We start from the raw sequence: 27,532 nt of genomic DNA on the forward strand, positions 1-27,532 counted from the left end.
CTTCTGTCATTTTTCCGGCGTGAAGTGCCGACGCCACGGGCGGTAGGCGTCAGTCACATTTGACTGACGTTGGATTGGTGTAAAACGTTACCAAAAAGCTTTATGTGACTGACGCTAATTTATTGATATAACTGATGCACAACAATTTCTGTCTATCCTAATAACAAGCATTTGATGAAAGATTACTGTTTAATACTGAGAAAGACAGCAAAATCCCTCATAAACAGCAAATAGAGCTTCCTTTCCACTCTATCGCTTATATAATTGACCTTTCCCTATTCCACTCATTACATGAGTGTGGTTAATGGTGGCATTTCGAGTAATGTAACACCTTTGCTTATGAATCCATTCAGCTGTGCAGTCTGAATACATTTATTGGCTACTTTGAGGGGGCACTTAAAGGGATACTGTACTTTTTTCATTTAATTTTTTTTCTTTGCTGCAGTGAAAAGTTCCTACTTTTGTTGTAATACATTTGAAAATATAGTGAATTTCAATGTCTGTTTTGTAACTGTAAGAATTTTTTAGAAATGTAGTGGGCACTACTACCAAATTTTTCAAACGCATTACTGCATAATCCCGACAGGGAAGTCCCACGTGGGCAACAAAGCACAATTAGCTTTCACAATTCATTCGCAAATGGTACTACCATTGTTCCTGAAAGGATTAGGCCACATCATTTTGAACCAGCATGACCAATTAGGCCTACAGCGAGATATCCTCATTCAGATGCGGAAGATGCATTACCACATGTGTTTTCAGGCAAAAAAATAAAGGCTGCAATCAGGCCAACTTCTACGATTGTTCAGACGATGCATTATGGCAGGTGTGCTCAAGTCCGGTCCTCGAGAGCCCCTATCCAGCTCCTATCCAGCCTTTTTTCAATGTCTCCCTCCTCCAACGCAGATGAATCCAACGATCAGCTCATCAGCAAGCTTTGCAGAAGCCTGATAATGAGCCACTATTTTTTTTCAGTTATTTATTGTTGCTAAAAAATAAACATTTTCAAAGAATGCTGATGTGATTTTTTTTTTATGTCTATAAGAATAATCGTGAGTTTTTTTCCTCAGACTATAATCGTATTTATTTCGTACACATTCATCTGAAACCGTTGCAGCCTTACTTAAAAGCATGTTTTAAAAACAAACACGGCATAGAGGCCTCTATATGCATATGTCACGGTGTAGTCACGGAGCGGAGTTGAGTCCGTCGGCGTGTGGAGTAGAGGACCCAAAGTGCAGGGAGGCAGGAGAACCACGGCAGGAGTGCGGGTTAGACTGTTGTATTTTATTGTAAAAATCAAAACAACAGAACAAACTCCGGGGGTGACCGTGACAATCGGCAATGATCCCACAAGGGACTGATCACCACCCGGGAATTAAATGCACCCACACAAATTAGGGGATTAGTCACACCTGGGGCCAGGCACAAGTGGCTGAGGGCCCGGATTGGTCAGCCTGCGGAAGGGCAGGCATCCACTCAGGACCAATCGGGACCCTCAACCAAAGCCAGCTCTACCCAGACATGACAGCATAGGCAGCAAAACTAGCCTTTGAGTGTAAAAACAAGCAAAACAGAACGATTAATTGCCATAAATTGTATTGCACATTACTGTATCTTTAAGAGTACAACAATGTTTAAACATAACAACTCAACACGATAGATTGGTTAATAATTTGTCATATTAAAACCCACTCAAGTGGACTGACCAGTAGTATACTATTTGTGATAAAAAAACATGAAATTTATATAAATTGTGAGATAGGAGGTTTCAGCCCTACACCATCGATAGGTACGTTGTGTGAAGAAAAGCTGAGCCAAAAGGCAACGGTCTTAATTTAACGGTTGGTCTACGTTTGCAACCTCACTTATGGCCACAGACTGTGGGTAATAAGAATAAGCTCACAGATACAAGTGGATAGAATGTGTTTCCTCTGCAAAGTGTCTGAGGCTGTCCCTTAGAGATATGCTGAGAAGCTCGGTCATCCAAGAGGGACTCAAAGTAGAGCCGCTGTTCCTCCGCATCGGGAGGAGCCAGATAAGATTGCAAAGGCATAAGGCTACCATATGTTCCCAACACCTCTTTGGTGAGTTGATCCACAGTGAGGAGGCCCCAGGGAACACCCAGCTTGTTTTATAACTGGAATATGAATTTGTCTGCAAATGATGTGTAAGTAAATAAAGTTCTTTAAAAAACAGAACACCCAGGATTCAATCGAGAGGCTAAATGTATGCATCTCTGTCTATTGTCCCTGCCAATAAGCAGAAGAAGAACATGTATGGATGGGACTATAACGAAGGTCAGAGTATTTTCACATAGCACTAAGATTTAATGAAAACGTCACAGGCATTGTTTACACATGTTGTTGAGCGTTCACCATGATTTGCAAGTCGTTTTATTAGACAGGCCACACTGTGCTTGTGTTGCCAAACTGGGTTCATTCCAACCACATGTATTACAATCCAGCACTGATCAATATCCTCTGGTGTGTTGGTCTCACTAAGTCTGCATAATGAAGCAGCTGTTTATTCATCAGGTGTATGCTGCACTCGAGTGCTCAGGTGGTTTATTTATTTATTTATTTTTAATATAATAAGCATTAAATCAGGCGGTTTTTTTTTTATTTTTAAATAGGAGTTCATATTTCTGTTAGAACTTTTGAACAGTAACATTGTATCTGTGCAAAGATAACTATCACTGAGTGTAAAAGATTAGATCAATTAAATGATTTTGAATCTTATGTCATTTTTACTTTCTAGGCTACATAATTAATATTAAAGTGTAGTAATGAATAACAATTACATAATGTGTAGAAATTAGTCCGTTGAGCCTGAACAAGCAACACCATGCTCTGTGAGCCAATCTCATGAATTCTGTTTATGATCTTTAAGGCCTTTTCACACTGCACTTAGCAGCGCACATCGACAAGCCCATTCATTGTGTATGTGGTAATGGGGTGTCATTCCAGCATGCCCACTCTAAAAGGTCACCGCTTGCCACTGCGTGAATGGTAAAGCACAATTTACTCTAGTATAAAACTAGATATCTTTCTCCATTCTTAAATATTCAACATAACTTCACGTAACACAACGTACGTGACAGCACGCCGCTATCTCCCTGCGTGAAATTTATGGTAAACTACTGAGCTGGATTGAATGCTTATGAAATAAAAATTTAAAAAAAATTAAAATAAATTAAGCAAAATTACGAAACAAGTTTGCTGGAGGTCAAAATAAAATAAAAAAAACATTTTATCACTAACCACCATTTTGGTTGTTTACTTTCGCCAGAAATGCTTTCAGGTTGGAAATGGGAAAAGTAAATGGAATAAGTCCGACTTCCGACCTTCCTCGAATGCAGGAATGTCACCCAAACAGCTCACTCAGCCATGTGTATCTTACTCAGTTGTCTCTTGTTGTCTCATTAGTATGTATTTTTAGTTCCCTGCTTTCATGTCCTCGTCATGCCTAGTTGCCAACTTTGTTCACAGTCTTTAGTTAATGTGCAGTTATTTCTCCATATTTGTTTGCACTTGTTTTGGACTTTGTTGGTTTTATGTTTTTTTTGGAAAACCTGTACCTGGTTTGTCTTTTCGTTTAATTAAACTACCCTTTTTGAACACCTTTGCCTCCTCGCCCTGCTTCCCAGCCCTTGAATCTACCTTCCCACAAAACGCGATAAATGCTGGCACCAGGATTCCGTCGTGTTTTCATGCTGTATTTCCCTTTCACACTGAGCAAGTACAGTGTGAAATGTCCTTTACCCAACAGCCCTGCTCAAGAAATCTGTGTAAAAAATAACAAATCTAACCAAAACGACATCCTCAATTCCACAGTGGCACGGATTCCCGCATGGCTCACCTCTGTAGGTTCCACGTTCTCTCCATTTTTCATCCACCTGTAGGAGGGTTTCGGCTTCCCTGTGGCTTTACAATCCCACGACAAGGAGCCATCAATAAGCTTCTGGACATCTTGAGGTTTCTCAATAAGATGTGGTGGAGCTGGAAATGTTTAGAGAAAAATGAACTTAAAATTACAAAAAATTTAAAACAATTTTAATGGATTTGATGATCTTTGTGTGATTCATGTAAATAATCTTTTATCAGTGAAATCACATGGTAATGCCAACTATGTGTGTGTGTGTATATCTAAATATAGGACCGTTTTTTGCCATAAATATAAATTAATGTATAATTACAAGAAGAGAATTGCATTTTCGTGTCTCTTGCATTCAACTTGTGGCTTGTTACTGATTAAAGAAAAAGTGCAGTCATGTGGCGAGATAAAGCAAGTGCCACAAAGCTCTCTGTACATACTGCATGGTGTGTAGGTCAAGCTCCTATCACACAGGCCAGTGGCAAGAAAAGAGTAATGGCGGACTGCACTTTTCCATTTCACAAACTTCACCTAATGTCACTCTCAAGGACTGACCTTTTGGAGGTTTTTCCGCAGCCGTAAAAACCCAGCTCTAATTGGCTTGTACTTTCCAGTATTTGTCTTTAAAAGATGCAGGGTAAGGCTGAGAGAAAGTCAATGACTTGTACACACTCTATGCACACACGCACACACAAACCCACACACACATTCACATACACACTTTTTTTTCAGCACACAGTGTATCTGTGATCAAGCATGCTTGATTGTGGGGGAATATAGAAGATAAAAAGAAATGGAACTGCTGCCCAGCAAAGGTGCTTGTAATAGTCCACATAAAAACAAAATATATATAATAGCACTAGGGGTGTTAGAAAAAAATCGATTCGGCAATATATCGCGATAATACAGCTCACAATTCTTACATGGATTCGGCTGAATCAATTTTTAAACCTAACCTAACCTTTTTTTATGGGAATATTCAACAAAACATCTGATTTAGGGTTAGGATTCACACATTAAGCATGGAAGAATGTTATGTTAATGGAACATTAAGCCTTAATATTTTATTTCAGACATGAAACAGACTGCAACCTGTTTGTTAAATGCAGTGGCTCAGTTATAAGCCTGAATTTTCAGATAAATAAATACATTTTCATACAAATCTAACAGTGTACATGTACAAGTTTACTGATTAGTATTTTCAAAATTTGAGTAAAAAAAAAAAAATCGCAATAATCAATTTATAGATTTGTATCGGGATTAATCGGTATCAAATCGAATCGTGTCCTATGAATCGTAATACGAATGGAATCGCCAGGTACTAGGCAATTCACACCCCTATATAATACTGTATATACACAGTCCTGTATTAATATTCAACTCGTGTTTTTTTGTGTCTTTTTATAGCACCCAGGCTAAAGGTTTGTTGAGGTCATTTGATGTTTATTAGTATTGGGATGATGCTTATACAATGTTGGTGCAAGTACGTTGCATTTTACTTTTAAGGAAATTAATCTCTAGACCTCATCCAGCAGCACGGAAAACAACACATTTTTGAAAATTTGCTGGGGACGTTGCCAATTTTTGTTGGGAATTTAAGTGTAAATATTGTTCTACCAGAACTGTATCTACCAGAACCGTAACGGGAGTAGTGTACATTGGTGTATTTTGGCTGATACTTCTCTTTCCAGAATTTGTCTTTTTAGTTTGGTAATGATTTACTTTCATCAGGATTAATAGCCACAATGTGGCCAAAATGTTACTGATTCACTAGGTAACGGTTTACTTTCATCATGATTAATAGCAATTAGTTCTCGATAGCCAGGTTGTTTTGTGCCAGCTAGCTAGCTAGCTAGCTCCTGCAGCTCGCCAACTAGCTCTCGTCAACGTCCAGCGCAATGGCTCAGGCAGACGACTCTCACTTTCTGTTGTAGCCCAGTGCCACCTTTGACTCTTTTCCATCTACCATGTAGTTGTTCCTGTTCTACTTTCCCCCATTTGTCCGTCATGACGTCCATCTCAAGAAGTAGCGTAATGAGAATTTAATTACGTTTTTATTATTTTATTTATAAATGTTGTCAAATGCTGCCCACTGTTTTTATGTGACAACATGAATCACTGGGAATCCACCATATAGCGCTACTTGCATTTATTTCCCTCTCCGAACGAGACTCTCCCACTTTTGCAGCTTGCTTGGATGAACAAGATATACCTTATCGATCCCCCCATTGGCTTACACTGCTGACAAATGTCTCAAAAGCTTAATTCAAAGCAGGCTCAAAATAAGATTACTGATTTTTATCACCTGGCTGCAGACAGTGTGAGAGGGAGAGAAACAGAGAGAGACAAAACACATCAAAATGAAAAAGGACCTGCAGCTCAGTATGGCCAGCCGCTGTGGATCATTGTGTGCTCCTGGGTTGTTAAAGGGAAAAAGACAGAGCGCTTCCAGTAAAGTTGTAAACAATGGCAAATTGCTTAATGCCCCAAATAAGTTCTTTGTGACAGCTGACACAGTTGGACTAGCGGGAGAAAATAAAGAAAGCTAGGCAGAAAAGCCAGGGTTTGTTGAAGTGTACAACCTGTGCCTATTGTAAAATAATATTCAGGTAAGAATATTTCTACAATGTACATTGTTTTTTGACACTCGCAATAGGTGAGAGGGTTCAACTACTGGAGTGGATCCACTGACCTCCTTCCTGTCATTCCAGACGCTTTGGGGAAGATTATGTCCCTGACATATGTGCTACTGGTCTATGTACAGTGCATTTCATAGCTTTTATCTTCAGTGAAGTTGGAAGAATGTCAATCATGATGCCATCTGGTGGAACCCAATACAAAAATCCCCATCAAGGTCATCGGCAAGGGCTCAGCTTCATCCACATAACTCCTTTTAATCTGGATCAAAATATTAGAGGCATCATGACTGACAGTCTTTAATCATTTTGATGTGCTGTTAAAACGCACCTCTCTTTTCATGTAAGCCACGTGAGACACAAACGGTCTACTGTTGCTGCCACTGAGCGACAATGCAGTTCTGACGGATGAGAGAAGTCTAATTGTGTTTGTACGCACCACGGGATCATCACAGAACTTACCGTAAAAAGAAAGCTTTCCTTTTACAGTGTTCATTCCCCTGGAATTCTCAGCTACACATTCGTACGTGCCAGCATCCTCTTGTTGAAAGTATGGGATTTCCAGAACAGCACTTGCTTTTCTTATGTCCACTTTCCTGGGGAAAGGTACGCCATCCGCTTTTCTCCAGTTTATCGACGGAACTGGGCTGGTGAGAAGAGACATGAATTGAACAAAGTAATAAAAAAAAAAGAAGCTTTTATTCATCTAGTTGAATGTCCAAGCTCTAGCAATTGTTCATTTATATAATTCATGGAAACCCCATTGAGGGACTTTCATTCATGAATCATCTAATGTTCAAAGTAATACAATATTTCAGACTCAACTCGTGTTGATTGAAGAACGTTAAGTGAGCAAAAGGCACACACATCTAATAGAATAAGATATTTTCCACCACTAAGTATCTTAAAACGTAATAAAATCCAGAAAAGGAATACATTTGCGTCTGCCTTGTTGTCTCTTATTCCATGCACAAAATTGTAATTTGTATTTATTTATTTATTTTTGGTATTTGTTGAATAAAATCTTCAATTACAAAAATATTACATGTAATACAGTTACCATGCTGGGCATACATTTCCTATAATTGATTTTCCAAAATACGACACTATTCTGTTCTTAATTATCAAGTCATTTCAGTGCCATTATCTCTATATTGCAAACTGAAAATTACCTCGGTGCACTACATTTTATGGTATATGCTTTTCTTAGTTTTCAGTAGGGTTAAAAACAACAACAACAAAAGAATACTTAAAAGTAGTGTCTATTATGTTGTTGAAATATAAGGCAGGAAGGAGCACAACATTTTAGGCTTTACTAGCAATTTTGCTCGCACTAACATCACATTCATACAAAAATATTAAAGGCTTATTAGGTATTTCAGTCCCTGCTGAATTTAAAACTGCAGGAATTACCTCTGACCCTAGTGAGTTTAAGTCAGACATTTTCACTTTAATCATATTATCTTATGCTGCAGTCTGGGATCCATTACACTAAAAAAACAACCATAACAACAAAACCTTCTACGCTAACTGAAACGGGTGACCTGTATTTTCTTTCAGCTTTGCAACCTTGAAATGCACGAGGATAGCAGTTAAGATGTGAAACACATGCAAATACAAACACGCAATAAACTTCCAGTAATAAATCTCCTTTTATGTTGTGTTAAGAGTGCTGAGTCTGATGCAAGTGTTGCCTTACTTTCCCAGTGCAAAGCATTCCAGCTTAACAGTGGATCCTTTGGCGACATGAACCACCTCAGGAAACTGAACTTCAATCTTTGGCTCATATTCACCCATTACACCTGCAGGGACAACATCATTTATTTTGGTTGTGCTTTTTTAAAGTTATTTTTTAAATTAATCTCGAAACATGTATCAAAAGAAAACACATCATATAATCTACTGACAAGTTGTGCTTGCTCTTTGGTGGCTTCTGAAAACTCTTTCATATGCAGCCTGTGTTTTCTATACAATGAAATGTTCTTCAGCTTCCAACTGTGATCTGAGCAGCAGAAACCCGCTTTCCTCACAGCACTGACACAAAAAGTTCTTTCAATTGAAAGTAATGAGAAAAATGAGACCAAAATATCACTCCCCAGTAGAGATGTGATACAACTTTGACAATTCATGGACAATTTGAGCTTTTGCATTCAGATGAGATCCATCTGTTGTAGTTGTAACCGTTATGAACCAGACAATGTTCCGATTAAACCCCATGGGAGCTGTCAATGTGTCTACAAAGCATCCCATTTATGTTCTGTGAAGCGGCTCTGCTGGATTAAAAATATTCCTATTGTGCATGTGAATATTTTTGGGACAAAGAGAGGGTTGAGAATGTGGCCTTCAAGTATCTATCTATCTATCTATCTATCTATCTATCTATCTATCTATCTATCTATCTATCTATCCATCTATCTATCTATCTATCTATCTATCTATCTATCTATCTATCTATCTATCTATCTATCTATCTATCTATCTATCTATCTATCTATCTATCTATCTCCAGTGTGTGCCACTAAAGTCTATGTTCCCGATCAAATCTTCTTCTTTTTCTTTTTCTCTAATCTATCCATCCAGCTATCCAAATATCCATCTATCCATTGTCATCGAAGTTTCCCCATTTTCATTTTTAAAATCATCACATCCGTGTTGGTGTTTACAGAAAATATACGCGTAATGACCAACTATCTCTTTGATTCACACCACCCACTGGAGCACAAACTAGGGGTTATCAGAACCCCACAACATAGAGCTGATAATGTGCCAACCAGCTCACAGGCCAAAGAAAAAGCGCATCGGCGCTTGAGAGAGGCCCTCAAAACCTGTGGTTATTACCCCATCTGATCCTTTGATTGAATACAAACCTAGTAGGGCTCTGGGCTCTACAGACTTGGGCCAACTAGTGGAACCCAGAGTTCGAAGTAAACATGGTGAAGCTGCATTTAGCTGTTATGCTGCACACAAATGGAATAAGATGCCAACAGAAGTGAAGTCAGCACTGAGTGTAAATGCTTTTAAATCCTGGTTAAAAACTTAGCTTTCCCCCCCCCACATACCTTTGATTAAGGTCTTTTAAACATGTTTAAATTATGTTTTTTTCCCTTTTATTTATTTATTTTTTTATGTTTGCTGTCTAATGTTTTAACATTGTCAATGTATGTTCTTTTAGTAAATTTTGTAACCTACTTTTGTTTACGCTTTGCTCTGAATGTTTTTTTTTGGATGCTTATAGGTGTTGTCCTTCCTTGTGTAAAGCACATTGAGTTGCCTTGAGTACGAAATGTGCTAAACAAATAAACTTGCCTCGCCTTGCATTTGTGAAAATCATATTTTCCCTCCAGTAGGTGAAAGAGCAAGGTTAGTGAGATGGAAAAGAGAAGCAGAAGCAACAATCTTCCATCCATCCATCTTTTCTACCGCTTATCTAGTGTCAGGTTACAGGGACAGCAGCTTTAGGAGAGAAGCCCAGACTTCCCTCTCCCTAGCCACTTCATCTCTCCGGTCCCAAGATGTTCCCAGGCCAGTCGAGAGACATAGTCTCTCCAACGTGTCCTGGGTCTTCCGCCAGTGGGACATACCCAGAACACCACACCAGGGAGGCGTTCAGGAGGCATCTGAAGCAGATGCCCGCACCACCTCAGCTGGCTCCTCTGGAGGAGCAGTGGCTTGACCGATGACCGAGCTTTTCACTCTTTCTCTAAGGGAGAGCCCAGAAACCGTGCGGCGGAAACTCATTTTGGCCGCTTGTATCTGGGATCTTGTTTTTTTAGTCACAAGCTGTATGTCGTTACCATAGGTAAAGGTAGGTTCGTAGGTCGACCTGTGAATCGAGAGCTTCGCTTTTCGGCTCAGCTCCTTCTTCACCAAAACAGTTCGTTCTTGTAAAGCAACAATCTTCTTAGTCGTTATTTTCAGGTCTGTCTGAGAAACTCAGGAGGATTTGCAACTAACACAACATTCCGGTATATTTCAAACCTGGTAACAAAGATTGGTATAACCCAAGATCAGACACCCCATACTCAGAAAAACAATCTGGTATATGCAGTCAAGTGCAGTGAGGAATGCACAGATACTGTACACATTGCATATTGGGGTGACTAAACAACCATTGAGCAGAAGCATGGCACAACCTAGATGTGCTGATTCTTCAGGTCATGAGATACTCAGCGAGAGACTCAGACCTGCATCTCAAACAGAAGGAACGCTATTTTTAAGACAAAAATGTACGTACGCTTGATGGTGAAGCCAGACTGTTTGAAAGAGTGAGAGAGGCCATCTACGTGAAGGTTAAGAGTCGGAGGAGGTGGTTTACGAATTACGACAATACCAACCACAAACAGCGCTGTCCTTTTGCCCATCCCAAAATGACTCAATGATGGGGTTGATTTTGCCAAAACAATTTTTTATTTTTTTTTTAAGTAATTGCACATCTACTACAGTAGGTGAAAGTGCTGGTTTCATTTCAGGAGTGTGCAAGCAGTATTACAGAAGCTGCTTTCACAGGTGTAGTTACAGCAATTTAATAGACAAATTATACTATTTATAGTCGCGGCGGAGCATTAAGGGGGTGGGGGCGTGAAACATTTTCTACTTTCTTGGCGGGGGCGTAAACAAAAATAATAGAGAAGCACTGCTTTACAGGGAGCTACTATTTACAACTGAATGGAATATTAATGAGGGAGTTTCCACCCAATGACTTGTTGCCAGACAAAGGCCTCTCTGCAAGGCATCTTAACGGCTGTTGCTTTACATTCCATTAGTAGTTAGTATTTGTGTGTATCACATTTACGGGTTCCTTCAGTTCAGTAAAGCTTTGCGTAACTATTCAACCCTTGTGGTCTGCTTTTAAATCCAAGACTCAGAATGTCTGCCTCATTACAAAATAGCCCAGCCAAATATGGATCCCATATTTTAAGCTACTTCCATTCAGGCGTGTAAGAATACACCCTTTTGAATGCTGTAATTCAAAGTCCTTGTGCACAAATAGCCATAGAAATGGAGGAAAAAGCCAGTTTTGTGTTGTTGATTTGGTGAGACGTGCTATCAGGATGGCTCCCTGAGTGACTATGAAAGCAAATTTAGATCCCTATCACAGATGTCTCAGAGTGGAATGTAACCACAGCACAATCATCCACGTTCGAGCAGACAGGTAGAAGTGTGCAGGTAATTGTCTCATACCGTAACCTTTAGCAGTTAAATGAACTCACTAACCAAGTCCCTGTAACATCGGGATGGCTTTTGTTGTGTGGCCTGCAGCAAAGCATCAGACAAAAATGAATGAAAACGCAGGGCAACAGGAAGGGAAAGGGAAAATAGAATTGCAAGATAAATGTATCTGTAGATCACATCATCCAATATAATTGATTTATTTGTGATAAAGCATATTCTATTCTTTTATCATTGATTCTGGATGAAGACCAGACTGTATTTGGTCATAGTCCTGGATATGACCTCATTATTTGGAATGGTGCCACTATTGTTTGCATTAAGCTGTTAAGTGGATACACACCACTCAAAAAGTATTCAAACAGTGACACCAAATACTTTATTTGCTGTAGAGTAAAAATATTTGGGTTGACATAAAACAATAACGATAGAAGAAGAGATCAACATGTTATTCCATGAATTTATACAAAAATGGATGCACAACTTAGAAGACAGCATCTTTTATTTATAACCATTCATTTTTCACCTCAGCAAATGTACTGGAACAGGTGTGTATTGTTGTCAAGGTGTGATCTATTTAATTAATTATTAAAAAAATGACACCAAAACAAATTAATAGCACTCTTTCAGATTTGAGATTTGCCTGTGAAGACTACGTTATACTGTTAACAAACAAAAAACAAACACCACCAAAAACTACCAACTACTACCAGACAACTGGGAAGACTAAGGGAAACAACAGCCATTAACTACATTTGGAAAGTGTTAGACATTATTAACATTTTAATTCTTTATTTCATATATTAACCATGTTGAAATGTTTTATAGATGTGTAAATTAGGTGAAATAGTGTTGAACTCAGTATAATTTGACCTTAACCTAAGCCATACACTTTGTTTAATCTAAAATTCCTTCTCAGTGTGCGAAAACACATTCTGTTCGTGAGAACAGAATCTGCCTCGAACACACACACACTCTGTTTGCGCCATCGCTCACGGCCACTCTAAATCTGATTCATCTTGTTTGTGAGATATTGTTTTGAGAAAAAGTACCCGGGTAATGTATTTTGTCTGGAGATCGGCACAGCTGCAAATCTGTTGTATAACGTGTTTTAAAAGGCGTTTCACTTTCCAAGCTCGATACTATAAGAAGCCCTCTTCCGCAAGGGAGGGGGCACAATGGGCACTCTGAAAATTCCACCTCCTACGTGATGTTCAGGGTTGTCCCGATGTCCGGAGATCTCTGTTTTAATAAATCATCTTTGCAAGGTGTTTTTTCTTACAAGAAGTCTGTCTCCAAATTTTTGGAACACGCAAAAGAGGATATTATATTTAGCCTCTTTCAAAAGCTGTAAAGAAAGGCACAAAAGCAAAAAAACAAAAATATATCGGGTAGTTGACATCAGCAACAACCCTTGGAGTGTAGACATAAAAAAAATAAATAAAAAAAACAGGGACGTTTTTGTAGTCTGATGAGAGACTGATATTGAACTTTACCAAAGCGATGAAAAGGATAAAGCTTTGTGAAAAGGGACTGAGAAATCTAAGGTATAACCTCAAGCGAGCCATTCACACTAAAATTAGTGTTTTGTAAAGAGAAGTGGGCTAAAATTCCTCCTGACTATCAAATCTTTATTTCTGCCAGATGATCAATCGGTGCTTTCATCCAAAGGTTCACAATTTTTCCATCTTACATTGTGATGTTACTGTGTTAAGTATAAACATGGAAAACTGTAATTGTTTTTGTGGTATTAGTTTAACTGTGTTTGTCTATTGTTATGACTTAAATGAGGATCCGTTCACATTTTATGGCAATTGCAGGAATGCAGGTAATTCCATTGGTTTCAGATACTTGAAATTGGAAATGTTTCGTATTAGTGTCACACCATTCCATCTTTGAAGGCATCATTTCTGAAATTTCCAACCAGTGGAGTTGCACCTTTCAGGCACCAGAATAATAATTAATGAATATAATATTAGTTGATGTTATTGTAATATTCAATGTAATATGTTAATATCTTACTATATACATGACATTTAATAAGAAATATGAATAGCTATCTGTGAATAAACCCATCAAAATGTCAAAATGACACTAAACTGTGAAAAAAAAAAAATGGACTTTTTTTTTTTATGACAAGGAAAATTAGCATTGCTTGCTGAAAATGACCTTTTCTCTGGAGTGCCTTGATAAGGCCAACCCATGCGTCCAATTCACATGTTAAAGGACATTCTAAAACAAGCGAGGAAATTATTATATCTGTAACCTTTTACGTTAATTTGCATTCCCACTTCTTTCTTTCAACAAAAACAATTCAATGAAGGTTAAGGATTTCTTGACATTCCTCAAGGTTGAATTGAAACTTAATTTTAACTGATCACAAGTTTGTGACCCCTTCAGATCCTCAATCAATTTATTCCTTTTTCTTTAGCGATAAATGAGCCTTTAGATTTGGATGTTTCTGCATAAATAACTGGAAGTGTTCATACTAACATTACTACAGTACTACACGCATATTCTATCACTGAACGAGATTTTTTATTAGCATTATTCCTAAAGAATTTTGACTTAATACCTTAATGTCCATGGGTGTAAGAGAGGGCATACATCTTAAAGCCCTTCTATATGATGCTGCTCGGTGATCTGTACACAGTCTTACAAAGATGATGTACATCTGATAAGGGTAGTTTGGGCTAGCGGCATAAACACTATGTGTGACACAAAATTGGAAAAGACTGAGCCGCTTTTGTCCATTAATACAATCTAACAAAGTGATTAACGTACCTATTTACCATCCTTTTTTTTTTTTTTTTTTTTTTTTACCATCCTTAATGTGTTTACCAAACCACATCAAATGAACAGGACATCAGAAAGTGTACCTGCATGTACAAGTGAGTCAGAGTGTTTTAGCAAGTGCATCTTACCATCATTACGGAGCACAAGTGGGGTGAGTGGGCCCTGGACTCGAGTCTTTGTGACCGGGTGGGTAATGACACAGGTGTAGTTGCCCACGTCAGAGGGCTCTACTTTAGCGATGTAGAGATTCCCAGTCTCCTGCGAGATAAAGCGACGAGTATCCTGCTTCACAAACGATGGGTACTCGTTGAAAATCCAGGAGAATTCCAGATCTGTTAATATAAAGAAATATTCTGGATGATTCAATGCTAATAACAGAATACAGTATATAAACATAATTCATAATTAGGGGTGTCGGGCGATTGAAATATTTAATCGTAATTAATCACATGACTTCAATAGTTAACTCACGATTATTCGCAAATTTTATACCTGTTCTAAATGTACAATAAAATGTATAGTAAAATATTTTTTAAGTTTTCATACTCTTGTTAACATAAAGATGGAAACATGTTAAACAAATAGAAATATGGCTGCATTTTTTAGTAATTGATACAGTAACTTCATAATAATTTGTAACACTGAGTTCAAATTAAAAAGATGCACTGTACTGTAAAAAAACAAGTGTGATATTGATTTGTGTTGAGGTCATTTCTCTGCCACCAGATGGCATAATTGGATATGTAAGCTGTTGGTGACAGCTCAGTGCATTTTTCTTTAACTATGAAAAAAATATGTAATTCGGGGAGTGGCTGGACAATGGCTAAAAAGTTATTTAAAGGATAGGGCCCAATATGTCAAAATGGGGGAATATACAGGGCGTCCATAAAGTCTCTTTACCATTTCAAAAATTTATTAAAAATGCAATTGATTAGATATTTTATTTAGATTTGTTCTATTGTATTCAGCGTTTATTAAAGGTTTTTTTTTTACCTCTTTTAATACACTTCTACATGGGCACCATTAGTTGCACGAAGCACATCAAGACGGTACTCGATTTCTTGCCATGTTCGCTGTAGCATAGCCTCATCAATTGTGGCAATGGCCTCAGTAATCCTTTGCTTAAGGTCAGTAATGATAAACACTGTGTGTGTTTTTTAAACACTTAATACAATAGAACAAACCTGAATAAAATATCTAATCAATTGCATTTTTAATAATTTTTTTAAATAGTCAAGAGACTTTATGGACACCCTGACATCTAATAAACTTAATATTTCTTCTGGGGTCCAACAGGGGTCTGTGTTGGGGCCCAACTAAAAAAATAAATTTCTATATTAATGATATCTTTAATGTATCACAAGTACTAACATTTATTCATTTGCTGATGATGCCAATATTTTTTTCATAGTAGTGATAATTATAATGAGCTAATAACTACAATGAACAACAAACTATGCATAGTGGAAAAAAATGGATGGACATAAATAAATTATCCTTAAATATAAGCAAAACTAAAGCGAAGCTGTTTGTCGAAAAATCGAAAAATGGATCCTGGATACAAATAAATATTGATGGTGCGCTATTTGAAAGTGTGATTGAAAATTAATTCTTGGGAGTAATAAATTATAGTAAATTGTCTTGGAAACTCCACGTCAGACATGTAACCTAAAACATCTCTAAAACCCTAAAAAATTTAAATAAAGTAAAGCAGTATCTTGATGAGTATGTACTTCGTATTTTTTTACTGCACCTTGGTTCTTCCATACCTCACATATTGTATCGAAGTTTGGGGAAACACATACCAGAATACAATTAATCCATTAGTCACTATACAGCACATGCATAAATTGTTCATTCAATCTAAGTTGTTAAAATTTCACAATCTTGTGAAATACTATGCATCTATAATTTTATACAAATCCTTTAACAAAACATTACCGGCTAATGTACAAACGTTTTTCACAATTAGAGTGTGTGTTCATGTACTGTTTTTGTGTGTCTGTATGTGGTGTTAAATTATGGAATAATTTTGTTTACAACATAAACAATGCAAAATCATTTGTAGATTGAAACTGTTATTTAAACAAAATGGTCTGGTCACAATACATTGAGAATTGTTTGTGTTAAGATGACATCAGTGCTTTCTGTCTGTGTAAATACCGTATGTGCTTGCTAATTCTTTACCATTATCGGTATATTGTTTATTACCATTGTTGGTATATCATTTATTACCATTTCTGGTGTATGCTGTCCTACCAGTGCTAGTATCGTTTACTTCCCACATGTGTGTATTTGTGTTGTTAACATCGTAACACTTATTGTTTCTTATGGTAATGCCACCATGCTAAATCATTTGTATTCTCAATAAATTTGTTCCCTGGTTATTTCATATTTATTGCTCTCTGGGTACTTGTCTATTATTGAGTCTTAAGGTTAAGTAGCAGAGTAGCTTGGAATTTTTAATGAGAGATGAGGGTGGGATTAAATGAATTTTCTTCTTCCCACTCCCTTTCAGGCAGAATTGGACTTTATCCTTTTGTTGTTGTTGTTTTTTTTCTTTCTCTCTCTCTCTCTCTCTCTCTCTCTCTTTGTTGTTTTTTTCTCCTTGTGGAACTTGACACTGACTGTGTGTTCTGTTATTGCCTGAAACAAAAATAAAAATGAAATGAAGTAACTTGTGAAATTCTGCCCATTTTTAAAATTGTAAAATACAACTTGACCCCAGTCTCTACAAATATATGCATTATTATTCAATTGATTACTGCTAAATTTTGTTGCGACTGGAATTCCCCCAGTACAGGCTTTCAAAGAAAGGGGCGGTAATTAATCGTGCACTAAAAAGTGACACTGAGGTCAAGCAATACAAAAATGGAATTTTTTTTGTGTCTACATGTGTTTTTAAGGTCATTCACTCTTGTAAAGAATGATGTATAGAGCATGGTGAGGGCGAAAACAAGACCAATATATACCGGTATCTAAGAAGGGCATTTTGTTTGAGTTGCTTAGCTGACTATTTTGCTGAGGAATGGTAAGTTGGAGCTGGGCCTTTAATTGGCAATGACACTTGGATGGAAATGATTCTTTTCAGAGTGGTTTGAAGACAGCCGCATGTGGGAAATGTACCTGCCTGAAGAGACCCGATAATGACATCTAAGACCTCCGGTGCTATGTAGTTAAAAACTGTTTAAAAAAAAAAAAAGTTCAGAGGAAGGGAAGCAGCAGGTGGAGGACCCGAGCTGGCCAAATAATATGTCTTCAAGTTCTGTTAGATCTCAGCAATCAAAGTCTGCCACGGCACAAGTCCAGTTCTGACAGGACAGGACAGATTCGTTCTTGGATCTCGTGACATACTGTAGATGGCAGTGATTTATTTAAGAATGAGGCATTCTTCATACAACATTTCTAAAGGGTGATATATTGTGTATTGTAAACTAATATCATGAATATTTTCATTTGTGATTTCAGAGACCAAAGACTGTCTGACTTGTTGAATTGCTTGGTTATATTCATTCCGTTTTTCTTCATAGATGTCATATTGAAACTTAATTTTCGTTTTTCTCCTTTGTCTCTCTGCCTGGCGGCACTTTAGCTTTAACCGTCTGACAGCCACATAATTTCTCCAGGGAGCCTTTTGTTTCCCTACATGATTAGTTTTAACAGGTGCAATTTTACAAATGATATTATGTATTTTTGTGATGGCGCTTTCCACAGGACCACCGGCTGTCGACACTGCGGACAACGCAAACTCATTCAGTTCTTTGAAAATTCTGAACTGTATTATAATGCATTGAACATTACTATTTGTTTCAAGGTTGTGTATGTGTACCTGTTACTAGGTTACATTTACTTGCAAAAAAAACTTTGTGAAATGCAGACGTCACCTGATCTTCACCAATAGCTGTCTCCCTGGCAACTACATCTCTTTGCTTCTCTCGTGCAGTGAGTGGAATGCCACATAATAAATATGAAAGCGCCCTGGTTTATGTGACATTAATGAAGCCCCGGCACCGTTTGGTTGTCTTTTTCAGACATCCAGGTTGTGTCAGGGTGACAAGCCAAGCACAACAAGCTGCTTCAGTCTGAAAAAAACCCCATTATGCTTCTTATTTCATTTATTTTATTTTATTTTGTAAAAAATAAATAAAAATAAACTATGGGCATAGAAGCAGTCTTAGATTTTATTTTTGTTTCTCTTCCGCTTTATGTAAAAAAATAAAACATTGGCAGTGCCTAATTATATTAATTTTACGTTACTTGTAGCACTTCAGTGTAAAAGAACATGAACAAAAGCATGGTTGCAAACAACAACAATGAATCCTCATAGATAATGATCATTTATCAACATGAATTTGTCAGCAATAACTGCACTTAATGACTTTCTTATTTACATGACTTTGATTTGCGATTCCGGCACACTTACCGACTGTCATTCTATATTCAACATCTTGTGAATGATTTGCACATACTGCATAATATTTGTCATTTGAATGCATTAAGTTAATGTAGTTTTCTGCACCATTAGGTCTCCATGAGACGCACAGCAGTGATTATATTTTAAGAGGGACACAAATCAGAAACAAATATAGCTCCAATGCACTAAATTACTGTTTCACATGGCACACAGCAGAAATAATAATACCAATTAATGACATACTTTTTTAGATGATTAAATTAAGAAACTGTTATTATTATTATTATTATTATTATTATTATTATTGTTATATATCCTTTTTCTGCACATTTGCAAAAAAAGGGGAGTCAAATCCTTATGAAAATATAACCATAGTATAATTTAACGTCTCTTTCTCTTTGTGTTGTTGTTTGACTTTCAATTGATGTTACCCGAAGACAACAATATGATAATAATGATAAACATACAGTAAATAATGTATGCATTCACAGGGATAAAATCTAGATGTCATTTTCCCTTAAATGCGATGTCATGAATCATCAAACGTTAGTAATAACTTGCAATCTGCTGCCACACACTTATTTGACTTGTGTAATTGACAGCTATTTGTCCTATTTACACTGCAGGGCTTAAGAAAACCTTACTACTTTTTAGTGCAATAGCAATTACACAAGCAGTCATGCGGTGCGTTTTTCCTTTGTCATCTTCCATATGAGTGACCATTTATCGCAGCATGATGCAACACCTCAGGCAGCAAAAGGGTACACCCATTGTACAGGTAAGATGCTGATCCTCATCATTTGGGCCTAGGGATTATGGTTTGGCTGTAGTGCATGAGCAGAAGAACACAAGAGTGATGATGAAGCAGATGTCCGTTGGGATGAATGAAAGAAATTTGAAGGCAGGATGATGATGTGTGTGGATGTTTTTCTCTCCAGTGTGTTGGACCAAGGTTGCACCTGCCCTTGCTCCCACATGAATACATGGCACAACATGTACGTCAGTGTACCACAAAGAGACAAACACGATATCTCAAACATAATCTTGATTCAGTGCATTTTTTATTCTTTTTCTGTATATAAAAAACACGACCTTTTTAATCAACAAAAGCATATATATATATATATATATATATATATATATATATATATAATAAAAAAAAATATAAAAAAAAAATAAAACAATTAAAAAATTTAAAAATTTAAAAATTTAAAAATAAAATAAAATAAAAAAGCTGCTGGGAAAATGAACTGAAGCATTGTCTGCAGTTTTAGTACAAAGGAAAAATAGTAAAGCTGAAGTATTTTTTAAATACAGGTCAAAATGGTTTCTTTGATATTAAACATATACTTGATTATGGTATTAAAGTGATATGTATAGTAGACAAAGTCTACACACTTGTGTTCAATTGCCAGGGTTTTGCGATACAAAACATGAGGACAAGATAAATCATTTCTAAACTTTTTCCACTATTAATGTGACCTACAACCCTTAGCCTACAGTATAACCAGAATTTAAACAAATTTTTTTGAGAGGGAAGGTAAAAATTAGCGATGTTCGATACCATTTTTTTAAGGCCGATGCAGATACTCAAATCTTCAGTACTCACCGATACCAAGTGTCGATACCATTAGTACGTATGATACATACATTTTCCCCAAAAACAATGACAGATATATATATATATTTAAATACCTATATATCATAATTATAGCAAATTTCCTTAAAATTGCTTGAAATTAATGGCAATTATATATATTTTTATATTTATATTTATATTTTTATATTTATTTATTTTATTTGCTCATTAAGGTTATTTTGTATAGAGCACACAATAAAATTTATTTGAAGAAAAAAAATAGATAAATAAAATCAAACAAATAATCCAGTGGCCAGGAAAAAAAAAAGTCCCAATCAAAATATGTGGTTGTACAACTTCATTTTAAGGAATACAGTGAAGTGCAAATAATTCAATTCAATACAATAGTAGTAATTAAGTAATATCTTCCATGTTAAGAATTCCTCAAGCTGTTTAGTGTGTGATGTTTAATTATATCTTCTTTTTTTTTTTAAATCCATGCTTTTAATTTGCAAGGCTGCCTTGTATTTCCATTTACTGTTTCACTTTCTCCGTTCGTCATTCTTCTCATAGCAGTGCAGTAATCAATGATGATACAATATACTATATAATATACAAAGATATGTCTGCAGTTCAGAGCTAATCAAATTGTTGAGTACAACTGAAAAATTATGTGCTCTCGTATCAGAGCCCCCTGTAGTGGTCAATAAATGCAAAATAACCATTTCAGCTTTTAGTTCCTGACCGAAAAACATCCACAATCACGAGTACCGATACCGTGTAATGTGTCCTGGTATCACCCATCCCTAGTAAAAATAAATAATTGCAACAATGTGGTTGCACAAGTGTTAGAATAGGGTTGTGGCTGTGTTCAGAATAAAGTGGAGTCAGCACATACAGTACCTGCTAACATTTAAAGTGCCTGTGATTAACCCCAAATAAAGTTCAGGGTGTTTTAGCAGTTAGCTTATAGCAGAAGCCTGAAGTATTTGTGCTAATACTGACTTGTGTTTGCAGTTGTTCATGATTCTCTCCGCCTTGGTTACGGCCCCATGCAGTTCCAGCTGAAGAAAACAGCATGATGCTGCCACCACCTTTTTTCACTGGTCGTATGGTGTTCGTTTGGTGATTAGCAGTGTTATAGAAAATACCTTTATGAAATGAGTTGTACAAGTTATATGACTTGTCATTTATGTTAAGTTCTCAGTTTTTAATTCAACCTGTTTTCCATGTCTACTTTTATTTTGTAGTAATTGTTTCCTTTTGTTTCAAATACTTTACTTCCTGCCCTTTTGTCTCCTCATCATGCTAATTGGCCCCACCTGTGTCCCATTCACCCATGCATAAATAGTCTGTGTCTATCCCTTTGTCAGGTTTTCTTGTCCATGCATTTACCTGTGTAATTAGTGAGACTGTTCGTACCTGTTACCAAGAGTTTATTTATTTATTTATTTATGGGGGGGTTAGCAGGTGAAAGACATAAAAGTGACATATCTCACTAGGGAGTGAAACATTTACACACTCTTACCTTTCAGCAATAAAAGTCAAAATAGTTATGATACAGAGCAATCTATTATTTACAGTAGACTATTAATTTTATTTAAGTTTTTTCATAAACAAAATAGACATGTTGGACGTGTGCATTGTTTTTATAAATGGGAGTACTTTTACAAAAGGACACAGGGCAGGGATGTATTTGCAAGTTTTATTTTTTATTTTTAAATCTCCACAATAGGTTTTAGGCAGCTCCACTTCATGCTTTTTCGAGCTTCTGGATATATGCATGGTTCACAAGCTGGAAGACACTCAAATGGTCCCAATCGTTGCTTTTGACTGGTCACGACAGCCACTAAAGCGTCTTGAAGCTTTGAATGTCATCGGTAACGACAGTGTTGTGTAGACATTTTAAATCCACCGTATGTCCTATGTTATAAAATGCTTTTAGAAATGTAATTGAAACTCATTGATGCCTCTCAGAATGATTCCTGTGTGGTCGCCAAAGAGCTTTGATGAGTCCTTCAATCTTAAACTAACCTCACTTTACACAAGACCTGCTTCTCTTTTGAAGGACCAACTTCAAAAGAGAGGCCTCCTGAATATTCAGAGCATGAACAAGGTGGGCAATCAAACTCTCCCCTTACTCAGTGAATCTCACACTGATTTGTCACATTGCAGATTCAAAGAAGACCGGACAGATTGTAATGTCTTGTGTTTTCAGACACTCAGGTAGTATTTATATATGGTGATATTATTCCAAAGCACAAGTGGAATAGTAAATGAGTGATTCAGTCTTGAGTGCTCCTTAGAGGTTTCTGAGTATTAGAAAATTGAGGTCAAAAGAATTATGTCCTCAACACAAAGTCCCAATGAATAAAACTTGTTTTATATAATGTGAAGCAACTCCAAGAGAGGGGCCTTACTTGAATAATCAGACCCTGTACAAGATGTAACTTAACTCACACCTTACTTTACAGTGTAAAAATGACACATCAAGAAGGCCACTGCTGGAGGACGATGTGAATAGCTGGTATTTTTAACTTCCTTCCTTCTTTTAGTGTTCTTCGGTACAGGGCCTGAACTTGTCAACTTTGGGCCTCATTCTAATCGCTCAGTAAAATTTGCCTCACACAATTTGGGTCTAGTATGCTGTTGTCCAATTCCCTGTACCAATGACGGCACATATTGATCAAAACGGCAAAAAAAAAAAAAAAAAAAAAATATATATATATATATATATATATATATATATATATATATTTACATATATATACATATATATAGATATATATCAAACGCACATGTAAAAAAGGTATTCAGGATGCTGCAGCTCGGATTCTGACCAAAACAAAGAGATCAGACCATATCACTCCAGTCTTTACACCAGCTCCCAATCACCAGTAGAACTGATTGTTAAAATTCTGCTACTGGTCTATAAATCACTAAATTGTCTAGATCCTGAAGACATTAAGGAAATGTTAATTGAATATACCTCTGAGGTCAATTAGTGGAGCCAAGAGTTCAAAGCAAACATGGTGAAGTGGCATTTAGCCGTTATGCTGCACACAGTGCCAACAGAAGAGAAGCCAGCCACAGGTGCTTCTATTCAACTGGCAAGCAAACAGTTTTTACTTTCTGGACCTGGATTTGACACCTCCGGTATTTAAAAAAATCACACAATAAAATAAAAAACAAACAAACAGATTTTCTTCAAATGTGATTAACTTCAACACAATGCAGATTCTATTACGCCAATCCTCCCGCTGCTGTCCCAGCGTAAAGCAAGCCACTGGCAATATCCCAAGGAGATCTGCCACAAATCCTCAACAATGTGTGACAACGCCACCAAAAGATAAAGCAAAACAGCCTTCTGCCAACATAAAGTGACTCTAATGCAATATGTATGATGTACTAGTGCATGATTTGCCATTAAAAAGAGTTAATTAAAAAAAAACATAGGAGAGAGTCATTTTTAAGTTCCTTGTCATAATGTTGCTTATTCAAATGTCTTGGCGGAGGAGCTTTTATTTGGTCATTCCATTCAATTGATACTAGTTAAATAATAGCTTGGTAATACATATTTCTGCTGATTAATATTCAAATACGATCAACTGCCTCAACATAAATATAATGACAATGAGAAAAAAAACATTGCATGTACAAACTGGCACATCATGTATCATCACAGGCTTATGCTTTCATGAGCTACATAGCATCGATCAAATGAATGAGCTAACCCACTTCTGAAGTGAAAGGGAAAACCTCAAATTAATAAAGAAAGAAAGAAGCCAAGACACTCCACTTACTCTGGAGAAGGGCTTAAAAGCTTCATTGTGTAACCAAGTACAACATTGTCATATCTGCTCTGCGCTCCCAGTCTCCTCTTGTCAACCGTCTCCTTTACAAGGCTTGGCAGGATGCGCATGTACCGTGTTTATAAAGCCTCAGGTAGCAGCCAAAATAGAGATGACATTCACCAAGAAAGGAAAGTGATTTCAGTCTTGAGTGTTCCTCAAAGGTCTCTGAGCATTGTAAAATAGAGGTCAGAAGCATTATGTCTTCAATGTAAGTCAAAGTAAAGTCACATTTGCTGCCCATTAAGGCCCTCGAAAGCACAGACAGACGCACTTTGTTGCCACTGATCCACTGTGACAGCTAGAGGGGAAATCAGACTGCTACTGTATGAACCAGACACCACCACATTAAATATAACCGGCTGATCTCTATCTTGAAAACCCAAATCCAATTGATATGAAGTATTGGGCCGTTACAAATATAACTGCATTTGCACAAAGTGAAGTGAAGAAGGTCAGACAATAGTGGTTTGAATCAGCACTGAGATTGAAACACCTTTTATATACAACAATCTTTTGCATTTGCCTAGTTTTGTCATTGAAATAATTTTTTACAGACATGATAATATGTTTAAAAAGCACAGCGTAACTGTGCGCATGGGAGGAGTTTTCTTTCTTTTGGTATTTTGCTAGACAAACGCAGAGAAAAGAGGGTTTTTACGCCCTTGTGGGAGGGGAAACAGCAGATTCCCAGTCCCCCTCGTTACATTTAAATTTAGTAGAGAGAGGCACACGGTCTATGTGACGGAAGGACTCACTAAAGTTACTTTTTTTTTTTTTACTTAAATAAAAAATATATTTTATCAGAATTTGACCAGTCAGATGCAAACAAAAATGTGCATCGCCATCCTATAATTGGACATTATCTAAGTACGATTAATTAATTAATTAATTAATTAATTAAGAAAACAATGAGCTTGCTCATTTTGTTGCATGAAAAATATAATTCTTTCAGTAGATAATAAAAAAGACATTTCTTTAGGTACATGTTAAATATCACAATACTGTAACATTGATATTGCAAATTGCATGTTTTTGCATTATCGTGCAGCCCTATCCGATATTCAACATGTTGGATTGTATTGTAGCCAATCAGAAAGTGAGTTGAGGAAAGTCAGTGCTTGTGCTGTTTACACTCTTTTAAACAACATCTTTTCTTTTTATGTTGCTTTTTCTGCAAAAAAAACAACAACAAGCAAAGTATCATATTCATGGATGAAATCCCTACAACTCCTCCACTATATTGTCATATTTCTATTGTTTAATTAAACCTTTGTTTCAGGTCACTGCAATTAAAATGCAAATAAACTGCTCAAAATCACAAAGTTGCTTTTCAAATGACACCATTGATTCACAAATATGCTCCTCGATGTTTTTTTAATTTTTTTTTAGGCTTGGTTTAATATAGTTTGAAATTCATTATTATATACATTATCTATCAGTGTGGAATCATATCGTACTTCATAGAATAATGTAATGATGCCAACACAATTTCTCTTAGTTTTTAATATCGATAACAGACTTTAATTGGGATAATATTGAGTTTTTGATTGCTTTGCAAATAGTCTCTGGTCTCTGGTGTGCCTGCCCACCCATCAAGCGCAAAATTAAACAATCAAGTCCTCTATTAACAGCCCCTTTCTGAAAATGTGTGAGTGAGCCATGATGAATTTTGTGAATTGTTTCATCCCTAATTAAAATAAAATGAGCCAGAGGTAGATTTGCACAACTTGGCTGTAAAAGCGGTTGGTAATAGATCATTTCCTTTTTTTAACATGTTTGTTTTGAGGTGGTTGCTGTGGTCATAAGCATGCATCAGAAAAATAATGTACTAAGGTTAAGACCAAAGACAAAATCTCATTATTCATCATTATTTTAGCAGTAAGTACAGTGGGCCATACGTGGGAACATGAATCCTCACCGGTTCTTCACATTGATTGCTATAACTTTCTATTATTTCAGTGCTTTATCTACTTTCTTACTGCATACTAGAGAATTAGACATTCATTCGCCTATGACATTAGAACTTCACAGCTTTTTTTTGTATTTGGTTGGTATATACTTTAATCCACTTGATGAACAGCTTTGCTTATTATTCAAAGGATATGCATCAGTTTTTAAAGTCAGATAGAAGAAAAATGCCTCTCAGAACAACTGTATATTTGAAAAGCTATTTTATATGTTCTAAACTGTCAGATTGCTATTGCTATTTTCAAACTTGCACAACAGGTGCACAGGTGCATTTCTACTGGGATGACACATCCACAGTCCCTTAAGGATTTGTGTTTTTCTCGAAGCACAGACAGCCCGAGGAAATTACATAAGATTGAAGCCCAGCACGGTGGATACAGATGTTTATTCAGTGTTAGAGCCAAAATCAAACGGGCATTTTTTGTTGTTGTTGTTGGTACGAACAGAGATTATTTAAGGAAAAGCGTCACATTTTCCCACTCAGTTTGCCTGTCATACCCCACAAGTGTTCTCATGCAGATGTTCTAAATGCAATAACAGCACCACTGTGTATAGTGTAAAGTTAAAATAAGCTTAAAAGGAGATTTAGGAGGGCTGTCACTCACACGTCTCTTCTGAGAAATGTGTGCGCACTCCACTCACACTCCTCTGTGACCTTTTCATACATGATTAGGAACTCTAATCAACAGAGTGTCACTCTCTGGAAATTCAGCATATCCCATTTCATGGTGCTGTCATGTTGCTGGCTGGCTGTCACGATGGTAACTGTGCTGTATGATGTCAAAAGTGAACATGTTTTGGAGAAACGCCTGCAAAAGCGTGGAGGGGATGGAGTGACAGTGATGTGATATTTTTACATCCAGGCAGGCATGGGAATATGACTGAAAAGGGATTGTGACAGATTACAAAATGTGTCATTTGATAATCAGACTAAATAATCCTTAGGAAAAAAAACTGGAAATGCAAACGAATGAAATATAAGTAATGAGGGTAGGGCAAGTACTTATGGTGTGCTCTTAATAAGAAGTGCAACTTTTAATGTAATCTGAATTTTACAATCCACCTCTATCCCCTTAGGGACGATAAAATGGGCAAATTTGATTTGAATACTGATTGTATATGGGTCATTGAAAAATAAATTTGTCCAATGATGCCCATTGTATGAATTATCATGCGGTGCGACCAAAAATAAATAACGAAATTGGGACTTTTGAAATACATTTAAAGACAGGAATTTGTA

At 36.7% G+C, this 27,532-nt stretch overlaps 1 protein-coding gene across 2 annotated transcripts in view; it reads right to left on the reverse strand.

Annotated features, from left to right (window-relative positions):
* Positions 1-27,532, reverse strand: part of LOC144056455 (contactin-4-like) — a 145,320-nt gene that overhangs the window by 65,945 nt on the left and 51,843 nt on the right. For both annotated transcript variants that reach the window (XM_077573294.1, XM_077573292.1), the window contains exons 6-9: positions 14,606-14,809; positions 8,212-8,314; positions 6,975-7,159; positions 3,862-4,001 (exon numbers count right to left, since the gene is read on the reverse strand). In XM_077573294.1, coding sequence (XP_077429420.1) covers positions 3,862-4,001; positions 6,975-7,159; positions 8,212-8,314; positions 14,606-14,809 — 632 coding nt within the window. The remainder of the gene's footprint in view (positions 1-3,861; positions 4,002-6,974; positions 7,160-8,211; positions 8,315-14,605; positions 14,810-27,532) is intronic.

This window comes from Vanacampus margaritifer, chromosome 8 (genome assembly GCF_051991255.1).
Source record: "Vanacampus margaritifer isolate UIUO_Vmar chromosome 8, RoL_Vmar_1.0, whole genome shotgun sequence".
Taxonomy (NCBI): domain Eukaryota; kingdom Metazoa; phylum Chordata; class Actinopteri; order Syngnathiformes; family Syngnathidae; genus Vanacampus; species Vanacampus margaritifer.